The sequence below is a fragment of the Triturus cristatus genome, chromosome 8 (genome assembly GCF_964204655.1).
Source record: "Triturus cristatus chromosome 8, aTriCri1.1, whole genome shotgun sequence".
NCBI lineage: Eukaryota > Metazoa > Chordata > Amphibia > Caudata > Salamandridae > Triturus > Triturus cristatus.
The window spans coordinates 583,779,366-583,791,366 of NC_140591.1; the positions used below are offsets into that span (position 1 = coordinate 583,779,366).

General features: G+C 45.6%; 1 protein-coding gene across 1 annotated transcript in view; it reads right to left on the bottom strand.

Moving 5' to 3' along the window:
* Nucleotides 1-12,001, bottom strand: part of DIS3 (DIS3 exosome endoribonuclease and 3'-5' exoribonuclease) — a 356,327-nt gene that overhangs the window by 71,776 nt on the left and 272,550 nt on the right. The window contains exon 16 of the mRNA XM_085622000.1: nt 11,548-11,704. Coding sequence (XP_085478126.1) covers nt 11,548-11,704 — 157 coding nt within the window. The remainder of the gene's footprint in view (nt 1-11,547; nt 11,705-12,001) is intronic.

A 12,001-nucleotide genomic window follows, 5' to 3' on the forward strand; every position in this document is an offset into this window, starting at 1 on the left:
TCTTGAAAAAGACAAAATTGTTAGAGCAATTGCCATGTGGGCGGTGCTGAGCCGAGGGAATGAGCGGTTGCTTTGCTCTCCTTAGAGTACTCCAGGGCCGACTCTGCCTTGTCTCCAAAGAGACGGGTGCCATTGAATAGCATATTTAGAATCGTTCACTGGACATACTTGAAAATTCTGTGGAATGAAACTTCGAGTGGAGTTAAACACCATGCTGGTGCCAACTGCCATACCCAAACAGTTGGTTGTGCTCAGGCTCGATTGGATGACTAATTTCGCAACATCCTGACCATGCTGAATGAGTTGCCGAAAACTGGCCCAAAGTCTGCTGGCAAGATGTCAGCACCCATGCCCCAGAAAGCATGTGAATAACAACTCAGGAGGCACCCTGAGTTGACATAACTGAGGGCAAGACTGGAGGACGAAAACATGTGTTTGCTAAGTACCTCTATGTGTTTCGACTCTGGCTGATGGGGTGGTCAGATACTTTTGGGGTTCGTTCTGCTGGTAGAAGCCTGAATGACCAAGCTCAAAGGAGTTTGATGCTGCAGGTAGAAAGCTAGTCGCATCAACTATTTGCCTATTTCCTGGTGGGCAAGATCCTGGCTTAGCTAGGGTTCCCAGGACGTCAAGCCTCATTAAAGGGTGGAATAGGTTTTTATGAGGTCTGCTCTGGCTGCAGGACCTCTGTAAAGACACTAGTGTTTATTTCTACCAATAAACGTAATAAATCCAATGCATCCACTGCTCGTTTGATAACCATCGCAAAAGAGGCAAATTCTTCAGTGGACGGATCAGGAGGAGAGTTAAGGCCCATGTCTGGCAAAGTATCTAGGCCACTGACCTACTGTAAGTCCAGGAATAAATTCTCATCATACCGTAATTGAAAACTGGTGCCGTCATCCTATGGTTCTTCTGTGTAGCTTTATAGTAAAGGAAGCATTACAAGTCTGAATTACAGCCCTGGAAAGGGGTCAAGACGCAGAGTCAGCATCTGGGATGGATCCACCAGCAGTGCGTCTTCGTCAATGAACCTGGAAGCTCGGATGTGATCTTTCCAGAAGCTAGGATCGATTTTGAGGTCAGAGACCGAGATGGCAACTTCAAGGTACACTGAAGTCTGCAAGATGTCTCCTGCTGAGGGTGTCTGCAAGAGGGGGAGCAGTGTTTGGACTGCTTTTGTTCGACTTACCTAAGGACCTCAAGTGTGACAACACTGCTCTCTGGAACTGCCTCAGGAGTGAGCATGCATCCTCTACTTCCGATCTTCCCCATGGAGCTCAGCGGCGTAGTGTTTGGCCTTGGAGTCCTGAAAAACCTTTGGATTAATTGGAGCGCAGTCGCAGTACGACTTCAAGTCATGTGAAGAGCCCAGAGACAGACCTTGTTGGGGGTCTCACTGACATCGATTTGCGGCACTCCCTGCAGGGCTTAAAACTTGTTGTTTTAGGGGAAGGAATGTCCCTTGCACACTGGGAAAATTTTAAAAGCTGAAGAATGAAGTCTGTGAAGCGAGAGAGAGTTCAAAGGATCTGCATCAAAAGGTGCGGGGAAAAAAAACAACTGACGCTGACGAGCGGAGATGACAGGTATATTATGGCTCAAACGTCACTTCTGGGGCAGGATGGACCTCACACAGTGACGCATGACACCACCTACTGCCACACAGCAGAACTGCTGAGACAATTGTTTAGTTCCAGTCTGGCGCCTGGGGCTATTCACAAGAAGAGGACTCTGCAGTCAGAAGTATCCATCAGAAATGCCCATATTGGACGAGTTCAGGAGCTTCTTAATGACGCTAGGCAGGGATATAGAATCTGACCCTGGAACCCGTGAAGAATATACGGTGTGCACTGCAGCCTCCAGTGCGGCGCTTCTGACAGGTGAAGATTTATGAACTACAACTGTATTAGCCATCCCAAGGCAATGAGGATCACTCTGGTCTAGCAATAGGTCAGTGTCAAAATAAAGGCCAAAACCAGGGAAATTGAAATGAACGCCTAAAGAAATTCCCCCGACCAATATATCAAAAGGGCATTTCCTTTTGACCCTGGAAGGCAGTATCTGGAGGCAAAGCTTCTTGTTTTCCGAATTTCCAAAAAGGCCTAAATGAAAGAAACACCCTTATGAGACTCGCTTGTTATTCTCCTGAAAAAGTCATTTGGGAGAATACACCTCTGCATTTTGCTCTCCAGGGAGATGAATTGCAGTGATTTGGAAACTCCTGGCCATCAGCCACCTCCAAATTCACAATTTTTCTGCTGGTGGCTTCCATGCAGCAGGAGCGATTGTGGCCTAATTTTCCTTTTAACTGGTCTCAAAGTTGGTATTGTGCCTCTGTTGAGGATACAGACAGCCCTGAAGCCTGAGGCAATGCTTCCTGTATCCCATTCTCCCGTCTTTCCCAACCGCTCTCAACAGCTCCATTTCCAATTTTATCCTATGCATCTCTTAATCTACTTGGGATCTTAAGAAATTGCTGTCGGAGAAAAGGAAGTTGCAAAGGCATTGCATGCATTAAGTTTCAGAATGGTTGAAAGCAGCCAGGAGGACCACCTCATTGCCAATTCATGGCAATAACCATGTGCTGCCAAGTCAGATGAGTCTAAAGTCGCACTCCATATTTGGTTTGAAACCATCATTCTTCCAGCAATGACCTCACTGAAATCCCCGCTCTTGTCTTAGGGAAGGGAATCAGGGAATCCCTGCACCGATCCTAAACAGACCTTTCAAGCATGATAGTTTCACTTACTTCATTGAGTTAGCAGATGTGGTACACACTTTGCAGCCCACCAAATCCAGGCATTTGCTCTCGGTCGGTAAGTACAATTGACAAAAGAACAGTGGCATGACCTTTCCTTGGTGCCAAAACAATGACAATATTCGCAGAAGGATAGCTCTTCAGAAAAAGACAGTCCTGTATAGGTGTTCTCTATATATTTAAAAGGTGAACTGGGGCTGCAATAGCTGTTGATGAAAGAAGAAGAGGTCCATGGTAGGCTCCCGAAGACCTGGTAGTAAGGGAAGCATAGGATGAGTAGCACATTCTTGATGTAGTGCTGCAAAAATACCGGAGATGTTCGCCGGTGGTTTATACATAGGTATATTAGTTTTAACTAGGGCTTTGTGGAAAGTGTTTATGCAATCTATTTGAGTTACTCTTGCTAGAGGGGAGACTGACCATGATGGTGAATCTCTTTCAGTGCAGGATGGCAATGAGGCAAAAGAAAAAGTTTCTATGGATCTGGGAAACATGAGAGCGGGGTCTAAGCGATGACACATAGGAGTATGTGTGCTTCTGAAAGAACATCTCCTAGATGAAAAGTGATGTGTCTATGAGGAGAACGAGATCTTCTTGGTGAGCAGCCAACTGGAAGAGGTGTAGCTGGTGTGTAAATCTCCAGCCATTCAGAGCAGGAGGTGGTGTAGAAAGAGGTCTCAGCTAAGATAGAGGAACATCCCTGAGGGAGCATAGGCTGCGAAGTAGTAGTGCAACCCTTTGGAGGAAAATCCAAAGAAGACAGTCTATTGTAATCTTTCTATGTCAACAGTCTGGGATGTTCGACTCCAATGACTAATATCAAGCAGCTTTACCTGCCCTCGACGATCTCCAAGTCAACTGGGATCTCCTTTCGGATCTCGTTCTGAAGAGTCTGAAGATACAGCAGTCTGAGCAAAATTAGGAGTCCCATCTCCATGCTTACTGGACCCCTCAGTCATTCATCAGCTTATCAGTATTACGGTTTTCCATGGAGTCTGATCTTCTCTCTGGACAGCTTCCAGCAGAGTTTGCACTGATGTGGAATTTTAGTGTCAGGAAGGCAAAGGATATACACGGTGAGAGGTCTGCTTAGGGCTTTTTTTTCTGCCACAGGCCCACTTGAAGCAAAAAAAACCTTTTCTAGCAGAAACGCTTAAACCCGTTTTCTGTATTTAAAGACAATTAGTGAAGTCAAGAGTGAAAGGTTGTGAAATATTTTCCCTTATTAAAAAGCCAAAAAAGCAGAGCTCTGTGCTCCAGGATCCTGTTCATGATGCGACTATAAAAAGGAGGAACTGCCACTGATGGGGCATGAAAGGATAGTGGCAGAGTGTGTTACTGAAAGCATCAGTGTCACTTGTCCAGCAATAGTAGGCTGCAGTCTATTTAGCTACAATACCCTGCTTTCTGTCATTTCCCATTAAAATAATGTTTGAAATAGAGTATATCATATCACATTTACTAATGTAGTGATTTTTTTAAATTGAGATCAGCATTCATTTTTTAAGACAATAACACAAAATTGGCTAATATAGCCTGCAAAAGGCTGTTACATTTTTTACAATCTTTTACAATTGGGTTTTTGCATTCTATATATATTTTTTGTAAAGTGTGTTCTGCGATCGCACATATGTGCATGACTAATACTTTCTTATGATTATCTGTAGAGCTACCCTGTAAAACAAAGTTGCGCTCCTCTTAAACATAGAATTGTGAATGGTACCTCAAAAGCATTGTTTCCTATTATCACAAATGAGAAAGGCGATTCACATTGTTCTCTTCCTTGTAAGAGCGATAGAGAATCCACAATTAGTCTATGCTAAGAGTCTGTACTGTAGTATGGGTTGGCCACTCCCTATTTACAACACTAAGTTAGCATAACCGAGCCAACTGTTAGAAAGTCAGCTTGCCGTTTCTGCTGCTTTGCACGCGACACTGTTGTTATATGTTATTCATTTTAGAAATGCTTACTCGACTTTGCCTTGCAGGATACCAGTTTATTGTTTAACATTTTTTTTTTTTTTTTGAAAACCTTTATTGATATTTCAATCAATTACACGTATGGGCCTACAACCCCCGGGGCCGGCCGCTAACCAGTCAGAATAACAGAAAGCAAGTCTATCACAGTCAGCACCTCGGTGTGCAAAATCTCGACGTTAGCATACTCTCAGTCTCTGAACGGCCCAAGTAGGAGACAAGGATAATAAAGGTTTACATTTTATAATAGAAGAGGATGGAAGGATCAGGCGCCAAACAGTTTCCCAGCAGCGAAAAGTGGCAGGCAGAGTGATGAACGTAAACAATAAACAGCAGTCTATCTAGGCAATGGCGCTGAAACAGGAAGTTCAGGATGGGAAGGATTGACACGGCCATTTGCGCCTGCAACCCCCCTGCCCCAAGACCCAGGAAACTCCACGGAAATTATGGCACTCCGGAAACAGCAGTGATTAACAACAAAGGAGTTCTACCATGCTGATCCCAGAAAAAGACAGAGAAGAATAAGAGAAGAAAAGGAGGCCATAGAAAAAAAGGGGTTAATGACTAAAGAATCCCCCCCCCCAACCTGCACCTCTGCAGATGAGTACGGCCCCCCCCCCCCAGCAGTGTGCCTGTCGCCCCTGAACCAGACCCGAAATATAGAAGAAACAGAGAAAAAGAGTAGGAAAAGAACCCCCACCAGACGGGGGGGGGTAGAGAGAGTATTAATAAACTGGAGGAGGGCCTGTAAAACACGCCCCCGGCTTCTCCCTCCCGCACCATACGTTTCCCCGCAAAGCATACAATACAGAACACGAAATCGACCCTGTCAAAGTGAAGTAAGGAGCATTACGCACTTGGTACACTAACAGTTATGCCGTGAGAGCACACAACGCCCGAGCCCGCCCGCCTAGTAGATGACCATCTCTGAAGGGTCAGCCTCATCCTTGGCCACTCTTTGCAAACCCACCCATGCATACCCCTCGTCCCAGTGCCATGTCCAGTGTTACCAGGAAGAAAAGCCTCCAATAAAGATCAGGAAGCGACACACACAAGTAGGGTAGAGGGCTCTGAAGGTCGACACAATCAGCTCTATGGAGGGTCGCCTTTCCCAGTGCTGAGCCAGGATTTACACTGCACACCAGGCCCAGGAAGGCGGAATCAGGCGGAGTAGGCGACCGTTGCTTGGATGTTGCCTGAGTCGCCGGAGGCCGCGCACGGGACAAGGCCACCACCCCCCACTCAGGTCCGAAACCTCCGGAACAGACCAGATCCACAGCCAGCTGATCGCACGTTAATATACTGTCCGGAGAGTCCAGGCGTGCACTATTCACAGGGGCGGCCACTACACTGTCCCCTCGTGCGCGGTGTAAGAAGTCCCAGTGTACCTGGGGATAGGCAGGCGCCAACTGTTCCAACGCTGATGTCACTCCATCGAGCTTGCTCCCCAACACCCAGGCGCCGTGAACCAAGTTGGAATGAAGGGCACCGAGGGCCTCGAGAAGGTCACCGTACCCCAGTACAGCTCCCGGCGCTTGCTCCGCTACGCTCCTCAGAGGCGCACCCTCCCAATCCTGCTGCAACCCGGTGTACAGGATAGTGGACACTGTCCTACCAAAATGGCCGCTGGGTAGATCCAACCCAGATCGGGACCGGGACTCAGGCCCAAGCGCCTCGGGTTCCATGTCGCTGGAAACAGGGTTCCGGGGGCAGGCAAATGATGTGTCCGGTGTGTGGTCACGGGCCACAGCCGTCCCCACCACGGACCAGCGCCAGCGAAAATCCGGGAGCAGCCCGCGAGAATCGGGGCGAGTTACGGGCGGCGTCCGGGCAGCTCACCGGCAAAGGCAATCACTGGAGAGTCTTGGAGTTGCCACCTCGGGCACGCACCCTTTCCGCTACGCTTAGTGGTAGGAACGACCACGGCAAAACGCAGGCCGACATTCGCACCACTCCGGCAGTCCGACTCCACCCAGTCACCGAAGGCCGCTGTTGTTGCACTGCCGCCCGGCCACGGCGTCCACTCGAGGTCCCGGCTCCAGGGCTGCACAGGCCGCAAACTTCAGACGGACATTTCTCCGGCGGTACCGCTGCCAGAAACTTCGGGGTCACACGGTCGGGTGCCGCTCGCGTTCACCAACACGGGCAGGTAGCGCAGGCCAAGGATCTCGTGCAGGATATCTGTGCGGGGTGCGGAGGTTCACGGAGCCGGGAGCCTACGCTGCCATCCCGGTCGCCATCTTGGCTCCTCCCCCCTTGTTTAACATTCTTAACAGTGTGCTGCGACCTTCGTCTGTACATCATGTAAAGAACAAGTCTAGGACACTAGACGGTGCAGAGTGTTGTGTTCAGATTGATCGCACCACTTTTTAGACATATCATACATGCAGCTGCCAATATCTGAAGGACAAGTGCCTTTAATATTACAGTACAGAATGTTTTAGAATTCATTCGAACAGAAGAGCTGATGCATGAGAGAGCCTAGCTGATCGTGTGATGTGATTCTACTAAGCTGATCTATACGGTATGGGGTTCCCCATGTTAGCCTAAGAGACCTTCTATTAGTATAATAAACCTATTAGTTACTAGAGAAAGGAGTGTGGCAGTTTACCACTGTCATTATTATTATGATTGCTCCTTTCATTGTGTATGGTATTGTAACAATGCTGATGGTTCTGATCTTAACCATTTGTCTGCTAGTGTTAGCCAAAGTACTGCATCTTAGGACACGAGGTTTATAAAATAAACTCTTTAAACTTTACCGTGTCTGTATTATTCTGTTGTGGACTGCTAAATAAGTACAAACAGGTATTTCGGATGCCCACCACTCCTGAGAAATATCTAAGTCGCATGTTCTGGGTTGTCTATACATTGGGACCGCCTAGCTAGATCTAGGCTAACGAATGGGACACTAAGCTAGTCGGATATGGGGTTCTTGGTTCTGAGGGGAGTTTCTGGTACACCACAATTCTCTGAGGTCCTGGTTTCCTGCGCATAGTTCTGTGCATACGCAGAATCCCTGCAACAGTACACCCGCATCTTAACTTACTTGGTGAGCAAACTGCAGTTGGTCCAAAATTAGAGAGTAACAATAAATGTATGAATAGATCATTTGTATAGCGTACTGTCACTCACAAAAATGCATCCGGGCGCAGAGCTGAACTGGCTAACACAAGAGACCACTGTGTAATAATGTAGAGGACAAAAATGATAAGGAAGGAAAAATTAAATGAGGGGAAAAGGGCATCGGGGGGCCAGAAAGAGCCAGGCTTTAAGGCATTTTCTGAATTTTCTTTCAGTTTCAATAAAACTGTCAGGATTCGGGCACAACGCGCCTGCCAAGACTACGACTCCCAGAACACCTGGCGCGAGAGTGGGAGGAGCCAAGGGTATAAAACACCCGGGAAGTACGCACGACGTTGTGCGTAATTGACAAACTGTAATTGACTAGCGGAGTTCTAGTTACGACTTTCCCGCATGATTTGACAGCCGCGGGGAATGCGGTCGCAACGGCCTAGAAGACGGCATCTGAGTCTCGAGGAAAGAGACACGGATCCAGAGAAGCCCGTTTACTATCGCACCAAAAAGGTTCTCAATCAGGGGGCATTGTGAACTCAGCTTCTTTCAGCAGACGCCAACCCTCACTACCGAAGGGTCTGGATTTGACTGACAAGTGTTTCATAACGGATATCAAGAGCGGTGAGGAAACCACACCTGACAGCGCTTAGAAAATAGGTCAAGTTTCCCATCAGGCTTGGGGGAATTTAGATATAGTACGGGACTAGCGCTGGAGAGACATTCCGGCAGTCTTCATTGTGAAACCGTAGCCGGAACTGTAGAATATACCCAACCATTGTTTGCTGTTTTGGTGCACCACTCGGGTGTGTGTTGTATTCTATAAGGGTGCCCAGCCACAGCGTCCTGATAACCCTACAGATAGGACCAGAGCCTCTCACGCGAACAATAGTGGAAGAGGAGAAAGCAGATCCTCTCTAGTTTCGTACCACCATAGACATAAAAGAACCCAAACAATTACTGGGGATGCTTATTGCTTGGTCAGCTTGCGCATGTTGTGTATGGCTAAGTAATCGTGTTGTGGTGTGCTTGCTTATGAGGAAATAAGGAAGCTCATTTATTAGAACGGGTGGCATAGTAGCGAGAATTACTGAGAGTAGCTGATTGGTCCTGCATTGTATTATGTTATTGTTTGTATGTTAACTTTTCTTTACAGGTTCTACTCACCGCTGTTCCCATCCTTCCCTTCCCTCGCTTGACTGCTCCAGTCTTCCGTGCCTTTAGTGCAGGAAGTTGGTGACGTCGAGAGGTGGACCCCATATAGCGTCACCCGCATCCTGAGGAGTATCGGACCTGGGACTGATTCACAACAAAAACGTAGAGAAATTGGCAGTAGATTCCAGGCTATAGACCCCAGCAACGTAAAAGATTTGCCTCCCCTGGTTTTAAGTCTAAAAGGAGGAAGTCTTCAAAGTTGGTGTCAGAGGATCTCAACGTTCGAGTCTTGTAGTGACAGAACCAGCCTCTAATGTATTTAGGTCCAGAAGTGTTAAAAGCTCTAAAGACTAGTTGTGGGATCCTGAAACAAAAATCCTTTTATGGACAGGAAGTCAATGCAATTTCTTCAAGGCTGCAGAGGCTGTACTCTGTTTAGGGAGTTGCAGCACTAGTCTTGATGAGTAGTGTTGGACCATCTGAAGAGTGTGCATACGTTTTTTGGAGCATCAAGCATAGAGGCTGGTAGAGTAATCTAGTCTAGAGGCAATCGGGGTAAATGCAACCGTTTTTCTGGCACCATAGGAAAGAGGTGAAAGAAGATTTTCAATCATTTCACTAAATCAAAACACATGCCTGCTTCAGCGGTTGCTTGTGGATAGAATGAAAGGGCAGTGTCAAATTTTACTCTTAGATTATTTGCTACTTCTACAGTGGCCGGTGGAGGAGGTACCGAGTTGGGCTACCAATGCGTGGGAGGGAATAGATTTGATTTACCGAAAAGAAAAATTTCAGTTTTTTATCGCCATTGCATCTGAGATGACTGTTGTGCATCCACCGATTGATGTCAGAGAGGCAATTTTGGAAATGCTATTCTAAGATCAAGGTTTTTTTGTCCAGGGAGAGCACCAACTGAGTGTCATCTGAACAAGAGGTGGTCTTGATGCCACAAGATATAATCAAGGAGCTGAGGGGAGCTATATAAATATTAAAGAGAGCAGGGCTAAGGGAGGCCTTACTTCTCTGAAAGTTTTAAGTTGTAACAGGAGGATGAGATCACTCCATTTGCTCGAAGTTTACAATCACATTCACTGCAAAATCCTGTGCCTCGAGTACAGGGCCTTCCATGGGAAACACCCAAATTACCAGGTCACTTAACTGTGTTTTAGTATTACACACAAGATCCCTTATGATAGACAACCATTATTTAAGGTATTATGCCTTTCTAAAAACATATCTTTTCAAGAAATGAGGTTCAAGACAATTCACACTGGCCCTGGATTCTGTGAACACCTTGCCAGTTCCCTACTCTAAGCACTACAGCAACAAGAGACATTATTGTATAGAGCAAATGTACAAATATTAATAACCAATCAAAGGCTCTCCTGCAGCATTTCTCAAACTATTCAAATTCCTTTCCATGCTCAGACCCCTTCTTTCTTTGTATTTCAGGAAAAGTTTAGAACAACCTGGTCGACACAGAGCTCTTCAAAGACTCTCATACACTATCAATTGTAAGAATCTGAATAAGGGAGGTCTTGGGGGTATAGATTTCTGCAGGGCCGGAGGTACGGATAAGAACAGACAAAAGAGCTCCTTCACAGGGCCTTTACTTAAACACAAAATATGCTGCCTAAATAGTCTGATTGAAGGTGAATCTACAAAAGATGGAAGGAAAAGTTATGATTAGCCATTTTTGTTTGGTAGCGTCACAGAATTTAATTATCACGCAAAATTTGCTCCTTGAAACCAAGAATCTCCTGCTACATTGAGTTTTTGAGTAGGTATGTTGACTGAAGGATGTGTATTCCTTTGTGTGTAATGCGATAGATTTCAAAAAGCAATTCTAGAAAGAAGCACTTACAGTAATACTGGGCTGTGAAATGAAGGTTTGATTCGTAGGATAGGTTCATGGCAGCATTCTACACCAGAAGGACATTTATAGCGGAGACGACAAATAAAATGCCTCCACCGGAACCCAATTGAAGTTTTAGAAGATCATCGCTCTCTTTACATTGTACCAGCCTTGACACCGTTGACTAGGGCCAGTCTTCTCTCCCACTGGTCCAACCCTTATTGATGACTGGTTGTTTTCTATGATTGATTCATTGTCAAGTTTTATTATATGTGTTTGCACTGTGATCTCCGATATGTAATTGGATCAGGTCATGTTTTCTTATTTGGACATAATGCTACGTGTCCCGCTCTGCCTGCCTTTGTTTATGAAAAAAATTAAATAAAGTTTTTTTTTAAAACTGTAGGTCTTGGGGAATTTTAGTCAGGTAAATTTTAAAGTTTCTGGCATTAATCTACCACTTAGATTGTGTTTTTCAGACGACAAACCGGTTTCCAAAATAGAAGAATTAATCCATATTTGGAGCTGGAAAGCAGACCTATGGCTACGACAAGAAATAAAAAACAAGACAAAGGATAAGTGAAAACAACTTGGCACTTCCCATTTTAAGTGACACCAACAAGGGATACTGAAAATAAAATAACAGTGTTCCTACTATCCAAACTTTCTTTTTATTTCCCATATATTTGAATACCCCTACCTCTACAAAGTGCTGGAAGCTCACCTTAGAACTCGCTGCCTTCACAAGGATGTCATAGTTTGCTGGAGGTGGAGCAGGATGTTTTCGGAGCAGTGCAAACTCTGGAAACTCATCATAGATTTTCTGTGCAACTGATATATTGGCAAGCAACATGAATTCTTCCACCATGGAATTTGTTTCTCTGTAAATCCATTGAAAAACTGATATCAACAACAATTTAATAAGTGACAACTCAGCTATGTATTTCTTACAGCACTTTCGTTACCAGTTTCACTATAACATAAACCTAATTTGTTCTAATAACCTGATCTGGCTGCAGGCGGACACCATAGGATTTCAGGGCAATGTAGAAACAGGTTCTGCAACAGCAATACTTTGATTATCTAAAGGAAAATGACGATTGGTGCGACAGGTTTTGTGCAAACGGACAGATTCTAGTTGATGGTAAATAAATGAAATCTAAAAATAAAATAAATAA